At 38.9% G+C, this 22,810-nt stretch overlaps 1 protein-coding gene across 2 annotated transcripts in view; it reads left to right on the top strand.

The window, feature by feature from the left end:
- LOC108052986 (mushroom body large-type Kenyon cell-specific protein 1) overlaps positions 1–15,662 on the top strand; it is a 64,175-nt gene extending 48,513 nt beyond the window's left edge. Inside the window, exons 3-6 of one of the 2 annotated variants that reach the window (XM_017135546.2) lie at positions 3,537–3,794; positions 3,869–4,083; positions 4,504–4,973; positions 12,856–15,662. In XM_017135546.2, coding sequence (XP_016991035.2) covers positions 3,537–3,794; positions 3,869–4,083; positions 4,504–4,973; positions 12,856–15,469 — 3,557 coding nt within the window. In that variant the 3' untranslated portion in view covers positions 15,470–15,662. Of the gene's footprint in view, positions 1–3,536; positions 3,795–3,868; positions 4,084–4,500; positions 4,974–12,855 lie in introns of both variants that reach the window. The other variant, XM_017135545.2, reaches the window with a different exon arrangement.
- Positions 15,663–22,810: the final 7,148 nt, after the last annotated feature.

Below are 22,810 nucleotides of genomic sequence, written 5' to 3'. Positions count from 1 at the left end.
TTTGCATTTCGTTAAGCGTATGTGTGTGTAAATGAGTTTCCGTGTTTAATTGCTTCAATTTTTTCGGTTAGTGTGGGCTAAAGGTATGAGCAACCCAACCGAACAACAACAACAAATATACAAACAAAAAATGCACCCCACAAAATGCAAATAAATCATACGCCCCGTTGCGTCGGGTCACAATTAGTTTAGCCATTTGGCTTTAATAGCTAACTTTGATTAAACGCACTTTCGTTTTTGTTTGTCAGTCGGTTGTTGTAGGTTTTAGGGCACCGCACCGCAGCGACCCTAGAGCAAACAAACGGACAGACAGGACGACAGCCCAACTGATAGGATGGGCAGACGGAAAGCGAACCCAACCCGATCCCTATCCGTATCCCTCCAGTCCACCAGTCCACCAGCCCACCTGACGTGTCACGTTGCGTTGCCTTGAATGGCAAACACTCTCGCACACTATCACCTATTCAAAAGCACACACACACACACCCGGTCATAGGTCATAGGCCACCCACCCATCGACATCGTCTAAGCCAGCGACATATATACACACACTTTTCTTCTATTTTCCATGTACAGGTATCACTGGCATAGACTCATTAGGCTTGGCTGCCTTAAAGAAACTTAAAGACTTAAGTTTAAAATATCCACAAAAATATTTAGGGCTTAAAAATCCACTTTGAAGGAGTCTTAAAGTATGTAGTGAATAAAATAACGTCTTCTTTTGTAATATGGATCCGAATTCGAACTATATTGTTGCATCCTTTTGACACTTTAAGCCCTATTGGTTTCCTTAGCACCTCCAATTTTGGATTGATTAAATGGAGAAATAGTTCCCTTCAATTTATATCAGCACAAGGTTTCTTTTTTAGTTAATTGTGTTTTGTAAGATTATCATGATTAAAAAAGAATTTAAAATATCGAACAATGAGCTAAAAATCCATAAATCACCTTCACCCACTTCGAGGTGCCACTGTAAATTTGTCGGCTAGCGAAAAATTCTATTTAGCATACATTCAGGCGCTGCTTGCTTGGCATAATGTGAACGCGGGCAGACAGCAATGATGGCAATAGCTAGCAACACCAGACCCAGAAGCAGAAGGAGTACCCAAACCCAAACCCAAGCCCAGAAACAGAACCCAAACCCGAAACGAAAACAGCATTGAAATCCCGCCTTGCGGCCGTCGACGTCGTCATCTTCATACGCAATGTGTGTCGCCCCGACCACAGGCACAAAACAAACGCACACTCTTGCAGGCCAAAAACAAAACGAATAGACATTGCGTGCGTGCACTATACAGTACACTGTACACTGTATACTGTATGTATGTGTGAGTGCATCTGGCAGACCCAGAAGAAGAACCCCTGGCATTTCGCCTGTGCGTAGGGTTTCCTTCGCTGGAAACACACGCACCCTTCTTCGTCCACAGATGGTCGACTGCAATTTGTGGTTCGGTTTGTAATGAATAGGAATTACAAGTTAAACAAGCAGGGAGTGGATAAGCCACGGCTAATTGATACAATACAATATACAATCGATTGGTGGGACGTGGCTTTATTCCGAGGGGCTTTCGAAATTAGCTGGCCAACAGCTGTGATTTTTTAATAACGCCATAATGACATAATCGCTGGCTTAATGTTTAGGAATGTTAACTTCCCATAGTGAATAAATAATTACATGAATCATGTCCTGGTATAAAAATAAAATGCACTTTTTGATAATTCTTAAAAAATTGGACAATCACTAGCTAAATTTTTAATATCTGAAGCTTAAATTTAAATAAATTGGAGGGTAATTAAAAGACAATAATTTATTTTTAGATAAAACGGGTTTATATTTTTTCATTTTATTTTTTAAACACCTCTTTTTGATCTCTTATATTAAAATTTTAAATTATTAAAGTTCCTTAAAAAATTATAATGAAGTATTTACTTAACAAATTTAATCATCTATCATGCGTAACCTAAATCCATTTTCTTGAAGAGCATTTACGTTTCGTGCAGATCCCGTTCCGTGTGCGCTGAATTTTTTAACGACAAAATGCAGGCGTGTGTCTGTGGACTGGTTGCATTTTAAAGTTTGAGTTTTGTACGTCCCGTGCGTGCATTCACCTCGTTTTTTCGCCTTTTTTTTCGGTGCGTGAGGCAGGTGGGAAAAGCGAGGAAATGCGGGGGTAAGACGGAGGGGCGGGAAAGCGGTGGCGCAACGTTGACGTCGCAACCCCCGAAGCGCTAACACAGCGACAACGGCAACGACAACAACAACGACGACGACGACCCTGTTTATTTGAGCGCTTAAAAAACTGCAGTTGCAGTTGCAGCTGGGAAAGCAATGCGATTTTTACACTGCGAAAAGTTTGAACATGCCGCTCCACTTTTGCGCCGGAATGAGCAGCAGCAGCTGCAGTGCGTCGCTGGCCCCCCAATCCTTCCCCGTCTCCTTCTCCTGCTGCTCCACTTGAGCCCCAAGTTGCCATTCCCCAAACGCACGCACCGAACACACGCACTTCTGAGCAACCAGGACGGAGGGGCCAGCGACAAGGACATCGGGGTGGTGCTGGAATTTCAAAGCCCCCACCTCCTTTGTTTCAACTTCCGGTTTTGAATATGCATACGCCTAGTTATTTTCTACCTTATTTTTTGGCAGTAAAAATGCTACAAAATGCCGGGATTTCCCGCCCTTTGTCTACCATATGTATTTCATATTTCGTCTCATATGTATTTTTTTCCTTCTTCTTCCGCTGGCCCTCCTTTAATTCGCATTTCGTGTGAGTTGACGCGTAGCCTTTTACCATATGCGCAAAAGTTTTGCTTTTTGAACCACGCATGCCTGCCCCTTCAAGTGGCGGGGTTAGGCTCCAGCCACATTCTCCCACTCTCCTGGCCAAAAGGCATTTTGCATTAAATTGCATAACTTTTGTGCGGCAATTAGAGTTCTCGGGCTGGCCAAGACGGATGTGTGTTCAAGGAAATCCAGCCAGTCGCCTCAATGCAAACATACAAATCTATCAATTTTCCACTCGCACACATTTCGTATTCAATAATTACGCATACGCAGCGTGTGCCCCTCTTAAGTATAGGGCTACCATTTCTTTTTCTTTTCGTTTCTTTTCTTTTCGATTTTTGTATGCATTTTTCTCCTATACTTAGTGGCATTGCATTTCAATTAAGTAATTTCTGTCTGCTAAAATTCCCAGGAGCAAAGCTGCAAAAGGGTTTGGGTCGACTAAAGGCAAAAAAAAAGTGGTTCATTAATTGCCACAGCTAGGCAAATTATAGTTTATTAAGCCATGCAACTGCCATAACATTCTTGAACTGCCCTGGAACTTTTTTAAATAATTAATGTAATGGAGCTCAGCCTTGTCTGCAAATTTACAAATGTGTTTTAAGTCGTAAATTTCCATTCTGGAGAGCGATAATTTGTGAAATAAATAAGATTGTTGTTAGTTGTAATATTTTAATCGTATTTGTATTTTTAAAATTTCTAACTTTAAGGCTTTTTTACTAACTAATTTTGTATATGTTCTACTTTATTTCAGGCTTAGAACGCGTTGCTGAAGAATTTATGGGTCGCAGGCAATGGAAACATTATCAAGAGCAACTGACGCGCAGCTTTTGGAATATCGAGGAGCAACAGCCCATAGCAATACTAGCCGGTTCCGTGGACGAGCCACCGCAATACAACCACAGCAGCAAGGAGTTCAGCCAGAGCAGCAACCCCAACCACTGTAAAACAGAGAACCACCGTCTAGAAGAGCAGCACCACAACGGCAGCCTGCAGCTGGAAGAAGATTTTGGTGGGTGACAAATAACCCTTCCCTAATCCCCTGAAGATTACTAAATGTTTTGCAATCCACACTTCTTTACACAGAGAACAACCAAACATCACACGATTCATCACGTACAGCAACACCGGGAGCCACCAGTACACCATCACCACCGCCAGAACCCAACGATTGGAGACCGTCGGCCAAGTGCAATTTTTGTGTTAACGGTCGCCTGCTAACGGTCAACGCCCAGGGCGAATTGGTGGCCGAAACAGCAGCAACAGCCACTAGTAGCACTAGTAATAGCCACATTCATCAGGTGGGTCCATCTATCCCTAAGCCCGCTTATCACACTCTAAAAAAAATTTGGCCCTATTTAAAAAATCAACAGAAAGTTTAATGGCTCCAATAATATTTTTTCTTTTTTAATAATCCTTTATTTAATATTAAAATTTTGGTGAAGTTAAAAATTATCCTATTTATTCAAATACTCTTTCATCTTGTATTTAATGTTTAATCCTTACTTTAAAGATTTTTTAACCAATTTTATTTTTTTTGTTTTGAAGTTGGAGCTATTAACTTGTTATATTTGATTAAGAAATGTTAAGTTCTTTTTTTTAATAGACTTAAATTTGTTATACATTTTGTATTTAAATTTCTAAAACCAAAATGTATGCTTTAAAATATTTTTTCCGAAAGTGCCCTGAACTATTATTAACCTTAAACTTTTTCCCAGCAGCACGACAGTGACAGCAACTCGAGCGCATCACTGCCCCACCACAGCAGCAATAACAACAAGAGCAGCAACAACAGCAGTGGCAACAGGGCTCGCCACATTGCTGCTGCAACAGCAACAGCAACAGCGGCAACATCCGCCAACTCCCTCGAACTGTACAAGCTGCTGACCCAGCGGGCAGCCAAAATGACATCGATGGACTCGATGGCCGCCCAGCTGGCGCAATTCTCACTGCTGGCCGACTTGAACCTGATCAACTCGCTGGCCAGCCAGCAGCAACAACAACAGCAGCAGCAGCAACAACACCAGCAACAGATCGCTAGTTCGGTAACGCCAACTACCTCAGAAGTATCTGCAGCCGCAATCAGTCCCGCACTCAAAGATACACCCAGTCCCAGTGCCGATGCACCGCTCGATCTTAGCAGCAAGCCATCGCCGAACTCATCGATTAGCGGCGATGTGAAGTCCGTCAGGTGAGTGCCGAATTGGGGTTACCCCTTCCCTTGCGGGCGTGGGAGTTGCAGCACATAAATACCTATGTATAAGCATGTATTCAATATAAATCTGGCAATCTGCGCAAACGCCGAAAAAAAAATTAAAAAACCCCTAGCACAGTACATAAAAAAATACGGATTTTATGTAAAACAGAAAGGGAGAAAAAAAAGGGAAATTAAGAAATATTTCGGGTGGGAAACGAATACTCGTTGCTCTTTTTAAGTGGCTGATTAATTTGTTCTTTTTTATTTCAATCATTCAAGAAGAAGTTTTCATTATTAGAGTATCTTGAACATTTATTTTAAAAATTTCTTAAAAACACTAATTATTTGGTTCTGAATTATTTTCCACTTCTATCGTCACCAAGTAATGTTTTTAATAATAATACTTATACTCCATTTAATAAAAAGACAAATCAGTTCTTAAAAAAATACTTATTTATTCTTTTATCCTCTTAAAGTATTTCAAATATGGCAGTCCAACTAATCGAATCCCAAAACCTTACATATTAAGCCAATCAAAGTAATCAGCATAACTTCAAAAGCTCAAAATCATCGTAGGGTATAATGTTCACCGAAAAAAACCGGAAAAAACACCGAATCGTGTGCCAGACAATACATGAGATAATTGCACTTTGGGCGCTGGCCCGCCGCCTCTGACACTGCACTTACTGTAGCATACTTAACGGGGCAGCCGCACTCCTACACCCACACACACGCACACAGCCGTAAATGCTGATGCTGTGGCAGCTGAAGCTTTATTGTTGTGCGCCTATGTAAAAATTGTGCAATTATACCACTGCCCACGCCAGTGAGTGTGTGTGCTTTATGAAACGATGCCGAAAATTACACATACGCCCCGTTGCAGCCACGCTTAATTACCAGCGTTAGGCAGGTGTGCTGCATAAATTTACATAAAATCTCCAAAAAAAACACAAAAAAAAAGAAAAGATTATATACGTAAGCAGAAAGAAAGAATACTGGATTTATGTATTCCGTTTTGTGTGGCTGCATCTTAACTCCTTCAGCGGATCCGCAATCTTTTTTCAATTCGCTTTTCGTTGGTTTTTTTTTGTGTTTTGTTGCCTGCTATTTTTTTAATTACTCTAAAATGTTCAGCAGCACCTTTTATTATTACTTTGGGCATAGGTGTAGGTGTGTAGGTGTGCACTTCAGACGACACAGCGTGTGCATAATTTCGCAGCACTTCCCAACAATTTTTGTCATTACTTTTTTCGGTGGGATTTTTTGTTGTTTGCGGTTTGGTTCTGGGTTCTGGTTTGGTTCATTCTCCTCCTTTTTTACGTTTGCTCCTTGGCTGATGCACCGGAGACTGTGGCAACGATGGCGGCTGCCACTTGAGCCGCAAAGCACGAGTCCTTGTCTATTGTCTAAAGCATGGCCAAGTGTTTGTTAGCAGCCGCCATCGTCGCCATGCACCATCTCGTACACCTATTTTAATTGTCACACACAAAAAAACCAAGAAGGATGTGTCAAAAAAATGTACAAAAAACCATGAATACATAAGGGGTTTAGAGGAAGTGAAAAAAGGAGCGATGGGAGCATGGCAAGTCAGATTTAAGCAAGGAAAGGCATACAAATGTAACGAAGAAAATCCAGACAGTAGACGTTTTCAAAGAAGAGATTTTTAATCATTTTCTTACACGAACTTATGCATTTTATTTCCAATATTAAAGTATTTATTTGGGATTTATCAACTTCGTTTACTCATTGTTAATTCATTTATTCAATTACGAAATTTGTTCATTTTATAAATTTAGCTTATTATTTTTACTACATTTTCTATATTCAATTAATATTTAAGTTAATTTGAAAAATCCCTTTGTTTGAGGACTCATCTATTCCTTAAATGTAGGGCTTTTCTAATTAGCCAATGTAAATAGGAGTTTTGTTGTACTCCCTTAACATGTGATGAAGGCATTAAACTACGATCGACCAGAGTGTTCATAAATGGGGGCCAACCAGATGACCGAGACCCCACCTCACACCCCCAGAACCACCCCACAGCCACCCACTCAGACCATCAAACCACTTGAAGCACAAAAGCCACTGACGCTGCAATTTTTGGAGTTTTTTTTTCGTCAAGCGTTTATTATTACAGATTTTTTTCAGGCTGCTGATGCTGAGGATGATGAGACGGCATCGCTCCTCGAAGCAGCAGCAGCTGAAGCAGCGACGTCGACGTCGCCCAGCGCAGCAGACAAAAATGAGTGCATCATATCGATCGCTTTTTTTTGCAAGCTGCGTTTTACTTTCTCAATGTGTGTGTGTGTGTGCACTGAAAAACAACCTTTTTAGGAACTCAAATTTTTTAATTAATCGTTCTTGAGGTGCATAATTAAAATTGGTTTCAAATTTAACCGTTTTGGGAATCCCAAAAATTAATATTAGTTAATATTACCCTTTTACCAAAATTAAATGGTGGATTTTGAAGACCAACAAAATTAATCTTTCTTAGTATTAACAGATAAGGGGTAGAAACGTCTTAAAAAAACATAATTTTTTGTTGAAAACTAATATTTCATTATAATCGCCAGAGATAGGGGATAAATGGCCTAAGCCGAGAAAAAATTCTAAAGTGTAATTCAGCTTTTATTGGTTTTTCTCCCTGTGTATCAGTGTCAGTGTTTTTTCGTATTTTTGGTCTTTCTTCTTTGCTACTTTTTTCTATGCACTTTCGGTGGGTTAAGAGGGAGGTGGGGGAGAAGGTGGTAAGCGGGGGATTGTCGCTGGGTATATATTCATTATTTTTCGTTTACGAAAAATTCTCCCCACGCACACACCGAAAAAAACGAGAGAGATTGCGAACGTAATAACTGGCAAACAGTGACGACGACGTCGACGTCGGCAGCGCAGTCGGCTGCGTTTGGCCCCAAAAAATACACACAACAACAGCAAAAAGTACAAAAAATGAGGAGAAATATATAAGGTACAACAACAATAACAACAACCAGAAAAAGGTTAATGCGTGCACTGGCCATTGCGATTGTTATTGTTGCAGGGCAGCAATTTTTTAACGGTTTCATGGATCCCCCTCGGTTTCATTATTTTATTTTTGCAGCTCCTTTCCCTTCACCACTCTCATTCACTTTTTTTTGTCATATTTTTGTCATTTCAATGAGTGTTGGATGGTTGCTCGATTCGGGCTTGCACAATTATGGACCCATTTAATTTGGTTCCAAGAATGTATTGCCTTTTTTTCTTTAATATCCAATTTATTCGAGATCAAGAACATAACATCTAGTCAGAATGGAAGATAACATTTTTAGTAGGGATGTGTCTCTAAAAACTTTTTTTACCCCATTTTGGTTAATAGAGATTTTAGGGACACCTCCTATAAAAAAATGTAAATATATGTTTTGTTTAAATATCAATTTAATATTAAACTGTTGATAGTTATCATAGCAAAGCTTTCACTTCTGGTGAAATTGGAAAACGTTGAACACTGGTTAAAGAACAATCTAATTAGATAATAAAATAAATAAGTAGAGTACTGAGTATCCTTTGATCCATAACATTCATTTGTGACAAGTTCAAAGTTACACATATACTTCAGTTTGATTATTTTTCCAGCTGTTGAGTGGCTATTTGTTTTGATTTAAAACAGGGTATAACAAGGTCCTTTAAAACTTTTTTGATTCTTTTTTGAAGCATTCCTGATTGCCGTTATATGCGTGAGTGAATGAGCGAGATAGAAACAAAAATAAAGTAAGTGCATACAAAAATGCAGCTGCAGTGACGTCGACGTCGACAGCAACGTCGAAAAAAAAATGAGTGCATATCTTCCGAAAAAATGCAACTGCAATGAATGTGTGTGTGAGGTTGGGCTCTTGTATGGGTTGATGTATGCACAAGTATGTGTGTTTGGGGGGAGGGTGGTAGGGGGTGGCGGGTTCGCTGCGCACGCATCAAGTGTAGGCGCTGTGGGGCGGACTGCATTGGCAACAAAAACAAACATGCAATTGCATTCATACCCATACACACACACACACACATGCACTTAATGCATTTTTAACAAAATTGCATTCGACGTTGTCAACACACACACACGTTCATGCACACAAAAAAAAAATGCCAGCTTGGAACGAGGGACAGTTGACGGCATTGTGCGCCCGTCGGTGCCAGCGGCAGCGGCAGCGGCTTCCTGCCGCCCCTCCCCCAGTCCCGCTCCCCCACCCCTTTTCCAGAACCACCCCCTCACACCCTAACCCATTAACCCCCACATTCCATTCCTCCAGTGAAATGCCAACCAGGCTCCCCTCCCTTCGAGTACGCCCCTGGCATATTTAGCGGCCACCATGCACGCAACCAAATTGAAAGACACAAAAAAATGCAGCAAAATGCGAAAAAATCAAAATCGAAAATATTTTAAAAAGACTTTGAAATGAAAAGGGCAACACCAGAGGCTACTGGCATGTTTAGTTGGGCCCGAGACCCTTTTAAATTTTAATATTAATTTCTGGAAAAAAAAACTATATGACTACGTCATATAAATTAATAATATAAATAATAAAGCAAGAATTGTTCCTATTGAGCAAATAAAATATTTTTTTTTTTTATTGTACCCACCCATAATAATAATCGTTGCCTTTAAGTCTGTAGTTTTTTATGGATATTCCCTACTATTGACGGTTATTAACATATATTCACAATTTCGAAAGCTGGAAAATTGAATAGGTTATTATAACATTTATTTTGAAATTGCTTAAAATTTAATTTAATAATTTTCGCCCAATCGCTTTTCAAATTATTTTCTTAATAACTTGGTAATGTTAATTTGAGAACAAGATGTTTTATGGTTTTGAGATTACAGTAAGCATGTAATTATATATTTATGTAATTGTAATTAAAAAGGACATGACACCATTAATTTCACATGACAATGGGCTTGGCCTCTGCCTTGGAATCACACCTCAATTAACGTGTTTGCACAATTACCTAGCCAAATATAATTGTTGTTAAAGCCGAAATAAAAAATTTGTCTGTTGCCGGATAAACCAAAAAATATAACCAACATTTGTGGGGGTTGAGGGGGTGCAGTGGGTTTTATATGTTAACGTATGTACGTATGACCATAGGCAAACAAAAGGTGTGGGATGAACCGACAAAAATGCAATATGCGCATAACAACAACAGCCAAAGAAATGCATTACAGTTGCGTCAAAATTACAACAACAACAAAAAATGGGAAATAAAAAACTGCACACACACAGGCAAAAAAAAATCAACCCTTTCGCTGGCGCTGCCACAAATTAAAACAAAATGTCAGAAAAATTGCAACGCCAACGGAAAAAAGAGGAAAAAAGAAGGGAAAATAGGGTTTGAGGTTCGTTTTTTTTTTTTTTTCCTTTTTGCTTTTTTTGGGTGCAAATGAATGCTCTCCACATGCGTGTGCAGCGGCAAAAACAACAAAGGGCGGCAACAAATGCATGCATGTTGTACAACAACTGCAGCGGCAGCGGCAGCGACGTCGACTGCCGTTGCAATGGCAAATTGCAATTGAAGTGCAGCCAAAAGGTAAACGACACCAACGAAAAAATCCAAACGACATTGAAATGACATTTTTCATTTATTTTTCGCGCGCGCCATCCTTTGCATGGGGGAATCCCACGCCCCATTTTTCAGCTCTGCGCAATTATGCAAATTTTTTTTTTCGCCTCTCCTCTTTTTTTTTTGGTAAATTATTTTGTATATGCAAAATGAGCAAAAATGCGAAAAACTGTCGCCATTAATGATGATGCCACCGCCCATAGCCCAATCCACTTACGGTCAGCCTGGCCACGCCTCCACTTTCCGCCCCCTATTAACCTGCCTCTGACCCTCCCACTTTCACCGCCTACCCCTCCCCCTTCACACCAAAAAAAAAAACCAACAGCTATCATACAGTTTAACATTCACTGCCACCTGCTGCCGCTTTCGCTTGGCTCTTTTTCTTGTTCTTCCTCTAGCCTGCATTTCTTTTTTTTTTTTGTGTGTTGTCTGCACAATTTTCAGACATTTTCCAGACGCGCAAGGACTCCGAAACAAATGGGCGCAGGGCAGAGAGGAGGGGGTGGCGAAAAAAAAGTAAAAAGTTGCTATGACTTTGCCATCAACTTTTGCCAGGGCCGCCTCCTGTTGTGCCACAGCCCTCAGCGAAGGGCGCCAAAGAAGCTGTGCGTTTTACCCCCTCGCCTCCCTGCCTGCCACCCTGCCACGCCCCCTTCTTTGCCGGTGCAATGTCCCCAGCCGCCCACGAAAAAAAAGAAAGGGTCTCGAGCTCGTCTCGTTTCTGGTTGCGCATAAAGAAAAGAAATATTTCGTCCAGCTTCGGCACTCGCAAAAAATGAGATTTTAGAAAAACGAAAAATACACTAAGCTTTTTTTGGAATTTTTTTTTAAATAGTTTTTTCAAAATTAACTTAAAAATCTTTTTAAAAAATTTAAGAGAAGACTTGCTTTTTATAACATTTAAAACACTTTTAAACACTGAAATAATTTAAAATCTTATTGTTCGAGAAGAATTAAATGAAATAAGACTTTCGATAATGAAATTCGATTGTTCTTAACTAATTTTAAATTCCCTTTTAAAAGTAGTATGCATTTTTAAAAAATCTTTTTATGTATAGAATTAGTTTTCTACAGTGTAACGCCGTTGTTGTTGTCGGAAAACAAAAGTTGCCTCTTCCTGATGAGTTAGTGGGAGTAGAAGGAAATGCGCTTGGACTCACGCTCGTGCTGGCATTAAGTGAAAAATGTTTATTCTTTTTTCTTTTCTGCGAAATGTCCCTTCTTGGTTTTCCTTTTTTTTCGGGATTCGTCTAATGAACTTCAAAAACATATTTGGTCCCAAACTCGCAGTCACCCCCCCACCGATCTCCACCCGGCCAGACTCCCCTGACTTGTCATCTTTTGTCTTTTCCCGAAAAAAATGGCCACCGAAATGGGGAAAAAAAAGAAAAGATTGTATAGCATCCTTGGCTTTGCCTTTGACACCAGTGTCTTCTTTTCCTCGCTGACTGCTGCAGACATTTAAGAAGCACTCATTGTCAGTCCTCTTGAGTGTCTGAGTGTGTGCGAGTGTTGGTGTGACTGTGTGTGTGTGAGTGTGCCGAAAAAAAGGAGTGCTTTCAACTAAGCCAAAAAGGGAAGTGGCTGTCAAGTTCTTTGATGGTGCTGCCAAAAAATATTACCCTCGAAGCCTGAACCCACTGACGAAAATTGCCGGGAGATAAAAGTTGATTGACTTGCTGACTTTTTGGCGGGTGAGATTGGGCGGTTGTGCACCGAAGGTCCCTGTATCGTATATTTAAGGAAAATCCAAACAGAAATGTCAGAAAAATCGTATCTTATCGCAACACCTAAGTGGCTGTAAAGTAAAATATGACGTTTATAAATCTACAATAAACCAATCATCACTTGCTTATATTTGTTTTAAGTTAGACTGTACCGAATTCTACTATTCACTGTATTGATAGATAAGCTGCATTTGATAATAACAGTTTTGGTCTTACAAAAGTAAAATAAAAACGTACTTCTAAAAACTCTACAACTATAGATTACGTGATATACGTTTACTTTTTGTCCTATTATATTTTGGTTCCTATATTGTGACTAATAGGATGAACTAAAAATGCGGGAAATAATAAATGCCCTATTACTTCACACTTCTTAATACTTCATAATATTACAAGATTAAAAATGCTTATATGTACATATAAATAACATATTTTGCTTCCCTCTTTTATAAAAACCAGACAGAAAATCCAATTTTAAAACTTAAGTATATCTTTAAAAACCCTTTTAAAAGATCACCTAAGGCTTTTATATTGAAATCTATTTTTTGTTCAATCTCTTGCAGAGCCTGTGCCACGCCCACGCCGTCAGGAAGGAGGGCGTACAGTGAGGAGGACTTGAGCCGGGCGCTGCAGGACGTGGTGGCCAACAAGCTGGGTCCCCGGAAGGCGGCCAGCCAGCACCATGTGCCGCGCTCCATTCTGGTCAACCGGCTGTTCAAGATGCAAAACGACCTGGACCAGGAACCGGATGGCGATGAGCCCGAGGACTCCAACGACGATGGCGAAGCGGAGGTGGACAGCAATGCCTCCACTCCGGCGCCGGCATATCCGGCGGACTTTGCCAGGGCGCAACTCCGCAAGCTGAGCCACCTGTCCGAGCACAATGGCAGCGATCTGGGCGAGGATCTGGACCGGGGATCGCCGAAAATGGGTCGCCATCCGGGCGGCAGCAGTGCCAGTGGCAATGCCGGCGGACTGCCCCCCAATCAGATGGATGCCAATCTCCTGCTGCACACACTGATGCTGGCTGCGGGAATTGGGGCAATGCCCAAGTTGGATGAATCGCAGACGGTGGGCGATCTGATCAAGGGTCTGCTGGTGGCCAACAGTGGCGGGATGATGAACGAGGGTCTGCTCAATCTGCTGTCCGCCAGTCAGGAGGGCAGCAATGGCAATGCCTCGTTGCTGCTGCAACAGCAACAGCAGCAGCAACATCATCAGCAGCAGCAGCAACATGTCACCGCCGCCTATCGACATCGCCTGCCCAAATCGGAGACTCCGGAAACGAACTCCTCGCTGGATGCCAACGATGCCAGCGAGGATCCCATACTGAAGATTCCGTCCTTCAAGGTCAGTGGTCCGGCCAGCAGCAGCAGCCTGTCGCCGGGCGGACCGCTGGGTGGTGGTCACCACCATCATCATCCGCTGAATAACAACAACAACAGCAACAGCCTCAGCATCAGCAACAACATCGGCAGCAGCAGCAACAGTCACCGGAACGGCAGCAATCGCAGTCCCCATTCCGCATCGCCCATGTTGGCAGCGGCCGTGGCCCAAGGTGGCTACTCCGGCGGCAACAGTCTGCTGGCCTCGTCCTCGTCTAGCATCCAAAAGATGATGGCCAGCAATATCCAGCGGCAGATCAACGAGCAGAGTGGCCAGGATAGCCTCAGGAATGGCAATGCCAGCGATTGCAGCAGCAACAACGGCGGCGGCTCCTCATCATCGTTGGGCTACAAGAAGCCGAGCATTTCGGTGGCCAAGATCATTGGCGGCACCGACACCTCCCGCTTCGGCGCCTCTCCCAATCTCCTCTCGCAGCAGCACCACCATCCCGGTCACCACCTGACCCACCAGCAGCAGCAGCAGCAACAGCTGAGCGCCCAGGAGGCAGCTGCTCTGGCAGCGGGCAAGGGAACGCGCCCGAAGAGGGGCAAGTACCGGAACTACGACCGCGACAGCCTGGTGGAGGCGGTCAAGGCGGTGCAGCGGGGAGAGATGTCCGTCCATCGGGCGGGAAGTTACTACGGAGTACCGCACTCCACCCTGGAGTACAAGGTCAAGGAGCGGCACCTGATGCGACCGCGCAAGCGGGAGCCCAAGCCTCAACCCGATCTGGTGGGCCTGACGGGACCGGCCAACAAGCTGCAACTGGACAAGCTGAAGGCCGGACCGCATGGTGGCTCCAAGCTGAGCAACGCCCTCAAGAACCAGAACAACCAGGCGGCGGCAGCGGCGGCGGCGGCAGCAGCAGCAGCGGCCGCTGCCACGCCCAACGGCCTGAAGCTGCCGCTCTACGAGACCGGCGCCCAGCAGCTGTCCGCCTTTCCGCCGAACATGTTCTGGCCGCAGCCGAATGCCACCAACGCCTATGGCCTGGACTTCAGTCGCATCACGGAGGCGATGCGGAATCCCCAGGCCGCCAACCACCATGGACAGATGAAGAGTGCTTTGGAGATGGCGGAGAACATGTACGATGGCATCATCCGGAAGACACTGCAGTCCAGCGAGGGCAATGGCAGTGGGGCGGCGGGCAACGGGAGCAGCAATGGCAATGGCCATGGACATGCCCTGCTCGATCAGTTGCTGGTGAAGAAGACCCCGCTGCCGTTCACCAACCATCGCAACAACGACTATGCCGCCACCTGTTCGAGTGCCAGCGGGGAGAGTGTGAAGCGATCGGGCAGTCCGCTGGGCACCTATGCGGACATCAAGCGGGAGCGGTTGAGCGCCGACAGCGGCGGCAGCAGCGACGAGGAGCATCACCACCAGCACCACCATCAGCACCACCACATCAACAACAACAACAGCGATCTGGCGCACAACAAGAACAAGAGTGGCGGCGGCGGTGGCAATGGCCAGGCCAATGGGAATGGCCGGAGCAGCCGGATGACTTCGCGGGATGACTCGGAAACGGATGCCAGCAGTTTGAAGAGCGGCGAGAGTGGCGGTGGCGGCGGTGGCCCCCAAAACCACAAAATTATGGATCTCAATGGCAGCAGCAGCAGTCACATCAAGTGTGAAACGGAGGCGGGATCGGAAAGGGGAACGGGAACGGGAGCGGACTTCACTGGCAGTCCCGCCGGACACACGTCCATACTGCACGAGAAGCTGGCACAGATCAAGGCCGAGCAGGTGGATCAGGTCGATCAGGTGGAACAGGCGGAGCAGTTATAGGAGCAGCCGATGGCCACGAATCCAGCGTTCGCCTGGCCACCGCTGGCCGCCCACTACTACAGCTTCTAGGGGGAAAAACACCAAATTAAGCCACGTTTTTTGATAGTACCATACAAAACACTATATAGAAATATATATAGACGTATATATTGCCAGCCAGCTGAACGATGTGGTAAATGTGCGCTAGCTCTTAGATAAATGTGTAATCAACTGCATAGAGAAAAACAAACAAAAACAAACAAAACAACAAAAAAAAAAAAAAAAACAGCAAGCAAACATACATTTGTGCCCCGGAGTGTACAATGTATATTTTTGTTTCGTTTTGACAATCGACAAATAGGCATTCTCTTGTACAAACTTTCTTAAAAGCAAAAACAAAAAAAACCAATCTAAAACCTTAAGACCAAAAACGAAATACTGAGCAAAAAACCAAGAACCATTTTCATTTTGCATTTTGCATTTTGTTTCGAACCGCATTTTTGTGTTGAATATATTTTTATTGAACAAAGCCAGCAGTCCAATGGGAAAATATATATAGCAGAAATATAAAGACAACAGCAAAGCAGTTACAAGCCAACAACTTAATCGACGTCTGTTTGGGTTGCTTTTTGGCCCCTGAGCTACGATTTTCACACATTCCATAAGAGTATCTTATGTTCCATATAGTTTCCTTCGATTCAAAGAGGGGTTTTGAAGTTATACAAATTCGTATGGTCATTGCCAGTCAAAACTTCAGCTCAAACAGGGCCAAGACCCCAGACATTCGTCTTCGACATAGACAGAATGAGTATAGCCAGCAACAACTACAATAACTACAACAAAGACCATAACAACTACAACAAACAACAAACAACAACATCAATATCCGATCAATAACAACCAACAAACCAAGCAATAATAATACAAGACTCTACAATACAAAGAAGAAACAGACACCAAATCAGTGAAATAGCAAAATTCAAAAGTAAAACCGAAAACAAAAAACTAAAAACAAAAAACCAAAACAAAATTATCCACGAAAATTCTACATTTTTTATGATTTCAAAAGATGAAAATACAAAACGGAAATCAATAAACAAAGCTGCCTTCACATTTACAAATTAAATAAATTAGTAAGCAAAGCGAGACAGAGCACACAAAATAATAAATCAAATTAAACGCAAACGCAGTGAGATGAACAAAAACTTCAAAAATAAGAGCCCCAAAATTCAACATTTATTTAGCAAAATCAAAAAACTAAAAAAAATCCAAATTTATTACCCCAAGACATTCTCTAACACACACAAATTAATTTTCATTTAAACAAATTTCACACATATTGAACTAAATTAAGCAAAATTAAAATGTTTCGGTGTTTATAAAATATATATAAAAAAATTCAAAAAAAAAATTATCTATGTTTAGGCCTTAAAACGGAAATTTGTATCGAAAATTTCAAGATTTTGGCTTAAAAGTAAAAAAAATTATTGTGAGAACACACATTTCATGTACAGTCGCCTAACCACCAAAAGTAAAAAGCATAAATATATAAAGACTTTATATTACTATATACTATATGATATATATTTGTATATTTATGTATGTGTGTGTCTTCATCACTACGCGTATACCTCAAACCAAACACATGATCATTTTGAGCAACTAAATATATTTAAATGTACTTATACACTCTACACACTCTTTTACAGGAGAGCAAAACATATTTACACAGTTAAACCCCCCTAATCTTTGGCCCTCCTTTCGACGTATCTATATTTCGTTTGACTTTGAAATTCTATCTATGGGTAAACAACTAACTAAATGTCTGCGTAAATGAAAAATAGATGAAAAAATATATAAATGTACCTAAAAACATATTTTGTGTGCTAGCTAGTAAGTGTCAAAAGAAAAAACATACAAAAACGATATACAATATATTTAAAAGAAGACGAAATAAGGAAAAATTGTCGGTAATATTTGAAAATATTTAGTAAATTATAATACAAGAAAAAATCAAAGTTATGGCAAAGAAAATTGTGGAAAATCATAAACGAAAATGCGTTTAATAATTACATTGAAATCATTTAAAGGCATTTAAAATAATTATAATTTCCACGATGCGAATGGATAAATAAAAACTATTTATTGGCTAATATCCCAAATTACATTTGATGTGCATAAATGTTGTGGTTTAGTATCAAAAACAAACGGAAAGCAAAATTAAAAGTTAAGGCTTAAAAAATATTTAAAAAAAAAATTAAATTATGCATTTGGTATAATAGAGGAGAGTTCTGCAAACCAAAAGGAATTAAAAAAATGTTTACTATATGAAGAATTAAAATGAAAAAAAGCAAAAGTAGGTAAAGAATGAATGGAAATAAATCAAAAAGTATTTATTGCTAATTTAATTATATTTGAAGTATACATACATATTTATTATATACATACATATATATTAGACACACTATCTGTGATTAATAATCCAAAATTTTGAAGAGCATTTTCTGAAATAATGTTGGCTAGGCATATGCAAAAAGACAAAACCAATGGATAAAGAAACCACACACATGTAAAAAATTGTAGACAGATCGGATAAAACCAAACTAAACCAAGCACAAGCTAAAAGCCTTATGCAGTTGACCCCAGAAATTGGAAACTGCATTTGGCCAAAAGAATTTCTTAAGCTACGGCACACATCACTAAAAAACAGAAACTGAATAAACAAAATAGACAAAAGTAAGCAGAAGACAAAACCGATGGTACTGTTCAGAACATATATAGTTGTATATATTTTGGAATAATGTTTACCAGTTCAAGTCAAAATTAAAAGAAAAAATAATGCAAAGTCTTTTATAATGCAAAATTATACACGATAAAATTCTGCAACATTTAAAAATTTAAAACAAAAACTTCGATGTAAAAAGAAAGAAAATCAAACTTAAAATAATAAACAAGATAAAGTGCAATTATACGGTTTAAATAAGCAAATTTAAGAAACAAACGTTATAAAAAAATATGTTAAAAGAAAGAAAATATTTCGAAGCAAGTTTAGCTTAAAATTCCAAGGCAACTGATAATGACAAGAAACATTTTCGAGGAAAACCAAGAAAACATTTACACAAACAGACAGCAACGTCCAGAAAGTACAGTGCGTTTCATAGCCAAATTAAGGGCAATAGAATTCTCTTCAAGCTGGATTTGTTAGCTTTGACTTAATCGAAATACTCTGTTGTTATAGGGATCTGAAACGCACTGTTTCCTCGGATATTTAGCCCTATCTAAATCAAGGTTTAGGGCCAGCAATAAAACCTTAACGAAAGATCACAACTGCAGAAACCAAGTCGAAAGTCGAAATGTCAACCTAGTGGTAGGTCTAAACACAAAAACAAAACAAACCAATCGAGTGTAATTGAGTAACAGCTTGAGAATGTTGAATTGTATAGAATTTTTGCGTGTTCACCTGGTTAAGGGGGCGTGGTTACGCCCCATTTTCGAGTCTAGGTGAACGGGCGAAAACGCTCAGGTACGTGTTTTATTTTTCGGAGAGAAACAAGATTGATTACCCATACATTACTTATTCTTTGTTTTACTACAACATAATAGTTAATATTTGTATAAAAACGATGAAAACGAGAAAGAAAACAAGCTAAAAATTGATATATTCATAATATAATTGTTTAAAATGGTTTGATGAGAGCGAGATGAAGAGAGAGTTTCTAGCGTGCTTAATGAAATTGCTCACATTTGTGTATAAAATCTAATTTGTTCAATGCGAATCAAAATTTGCTGAATATAAGTGCATATATATAATTAGAGTTTATTTTTGAGTTTAGTTTAGTACATAAAATGATTACGATTACCATTAATTATGATCTAACCGTAGGCAAATCAAAATTTCTTCACATAAATAAATCAACTTCTTTTTTTAAAATATTATATAGCCGTAACTATAATTATTATTCTATTATTATACCGATTACAAATATTTAGCGCGTTGTTAGCCTCGATTTATGGTTTGTACATATTAGACAACATTTTTATGGTATTCTCCTCTTTTTTTATTATTACTAGAATTATTACTCCCTATTTTTATTGACTTCTTAAATGGGCAACATCATTTGAACTATAGTGCAATTGTTTCAAACAAAACCAAGCAACCAACAACAAATATATTAACATTAAAGATTAATATAATTTACAAGCTTTCTTTGCCAATGCCAAGAAGGATGAATCAAGCATATGTTTACCATATGGATCGAAAATCAAAAATCATTTTAAGTGCACATAATTCTTTTAAATAGCAGTTAGACTACGCCTAGGTTTTTCATTATTATGCGCACGCTTCAGTCCAAAACCCGAAATTCTTCACATTCTCATTCGTTTAGATCAAAACATCACAAGCAGGAAAAAAAACTCAAAACTTTTCTCCTAAGTTCAACTTGAGCGACCGCAACAACTTAAGATCAGCAAAGATCACAAGCGAAAAATGCTAAGAAACAATAGCCCAGACGTGACAACAACCACAAAATAGCCCAGCACAGACAAACAACAACCAACAATAGCCCGAAAATAATTGAAACAAAAATTGAATTAAAAAAAAAACAAATAAAAAATAATTAATTAACAATCTTAATTAATATACAAAGTGGATAATAGATGTTTCCAAAGCTCAAATAAAATCCAAAACACCGCAACAACAGCCTAAAGTCGATTGTACTTTTCTTTTTCCTATCCACAAATACAACCAGCAAACAACAGCAGCAACCACAATTTTATTAAACAATAGTACTACTCTTACTACAGAACTTAAATAGCCACAAGTAAATAGAAATAGCCACAGCAATTAACTTTAACAAGAAGCCCGAAAACACAGATACACACAAAACCGTTTCTTCAAAACAGATTTGTATTCATAGCCTCATAACCGATACAATAGCCACTTAATTAGGATCGATCATAGCCAAGCAATAGAATCAGATACAAACTCAGAATCGGAAATAGGAAATCAGAAATCGGAAATTGGAAAAAAGAAGCAGCATCAAATCGAACTGCAAAGGCAAAACCATTATATCAATAATAGAAAAACAAACATAATTAATTAAAACAACAAAACCAATTTTTATTTCAATTATTAACTTTTAAATACAACAACAACAGATCCACACAGTTACAGTTACAACAACAACAATAGCCCTAGAAAAATAATATTCATAATTAATCAATCAATCCGTAAAACCAACAACTTCAATAGTTATAAGCAATTGGCATAAAAAAACGAAAAACAACCACAGAAAACTTAATTCTTAGCCAGGCAAAAGTTTTGAGAATATATTTCATTATTTTTACAAGAAACAAACAAACTGATGTAAGTACAATTCATAAAATTAGACTTTTGGTAAACTACAACAGAGAAAGTAGAGCAGAAAAACAAATTTTTTTTTGCATTTAAATAATTATTGCAAAATTAAAAATAAACGATTTTTTTAGTGGAGAACAAAAGCCAACAAGCAAATAAAAAAAACGCATTATTATTAGCAATAGCCCATAAGTACATCAAGTGTATTTCGCATTAAAGCTAATACACAAAAAAACAGAGATTTTTAAAAAAAGAAACAGAAAGTGAAGAAAAACTTAAAACTGCAGCAAAACATGTGAAATTTATGTTGTTCTGCGTTGAAAAAATAAATCCAAAATAAATATGTTTAATTTCATAAGTAATTTAAAAACATAATGAAATTTTGATTAATTTGATTTACACCAAGGTAAATGTAACAAATATATTGTAAACCTTAAATTAATATTTACAACGGCAAAAATTCTGTTTAGAAAGGCGTGCATAATTGTTATTATATTACACAGACACACATAACTAAGTTTAAGTTTATAATTTTCGTTATCTTTATTATTTACTTATTATGTTTTAAACGCAAAAAAAAACCAGATATATACAATATATTTACGAATTAAACGTTTATTAATAAAATGAAAAATATTTTAGTTAAACCATTTGTTTTTCGTTTGACTTTATAACTTTATCACCACAGGAGGCTTTCCGTTCACACATTGCAGAAGATAAGAAAAAATATGAATATTAAATTAAGCACAGTCTAACAATTGCAACAAGATACTTAATACCATTATACGCAATAGTTATAATTGACAGATGACAGAAATATGAATAAACCAAGCAATAGCCCAAAGTAAATATTGGCCGTGATAGGAGCCGAAAAAAACACCTTCTAACATGGCCAATATTTGCTCCATTTTCACATGCAAGAGATGAGCAACAACAATTGGCACTCAACAGATGCAATTACCAACAACAACAACAACAAACAGAATAACAACAAAAGGCAATTGATATTTTATTTTCGTTTAACTAAGTTTCGAATTTAGTTCTGTTCTTAAGACGAATCTCACCACTTTCGAGAATTGTTTTGGCTCCAACCCACGTAACCTTTTTGGAATATTCCGAACCAAAATCAATAATGGCAAAAACTAACAAAGACGAGCCAAGGGAATCGTATATCTAAACTCAACACAGCTTCAGGGACCAACTAAAGAAGAAATGATTTAAACAAAAATTAAATAAACAACTGGTAAATTAAAACTAAAATGTAAACACTAAAGTGTGACAAAAAAAACAAAATCTAAAATGAAGTTTTGAGGCATATCTAAAAAGAGAAAAAAAATTTAAAAAAAAATTCAAAAAAACATTTCCGAAAATTGTGAAACTATGCTAAATTATAAAGACTCAGAAAATCGTATGTGTGTACATAAAAGAAGGAGCAACCCTTTTGGTAATCTATATACATATATTATATATTTAGCGTGTCAAAAATAAATCTAAAGGAACAAAAAATATCTATATGCAAAAATACTTCAGGCAAAAAAAACTTTGGATAAATTCTGATTAAAATTGTATTTGTAAGACAAAACTGTATACGATATGCGAGGAAAATTTAAATTAAAAATGAATTAAGTGTAAAAAACATACATATTTGGATGGCGAACAACAAAAAAAGATAATGGAAGAGACCCCCTTAATTTAAATAGATCTAATTATTATTTCGCTTTGGCGTGGACACGCGAATGCCAAGTGGGATTCTCGGCAAATCGAATATCAAATGAAAAAAAACCAACCAAAATAAGGTAAATTCAAATTAGCAAAATTTTTGTCAACAAAAAAATGACCTAGTAAATGCTAAATTCAAATTTATAGTACATATTTGTGTATGTATGAGTGTATTGCATAAGTTCGATGTGAGTGTATTACAATTATTATTAGTATTATGCTTACCACTTTCGTTTCCAAGTTATTTTGTTCGTAAACAAAACAAAGTCTTAAACTAAATTAAAAGC

This window comes from Drosophila rhopaloa, unplaced genomic scaffold (assembly GCF_018152115.1).
Source record: "Drosophila rhopaloa isolate 14029-0021.01 unplaced genomic scaffold, ASM1815211v1 contig_167, whole genome shotgun sequence".
Lineage (NCBI taxonomy): Eukaryota > Metazoa > Arthropoda > Insecta > Diptera > Drosophilidae > Drosophila > Drosophila rhopaloa.
Note: the sequence above shows the minus strand (reverse complement) of the source record. Positions and strands in the feature narration are given on the sequence as shown.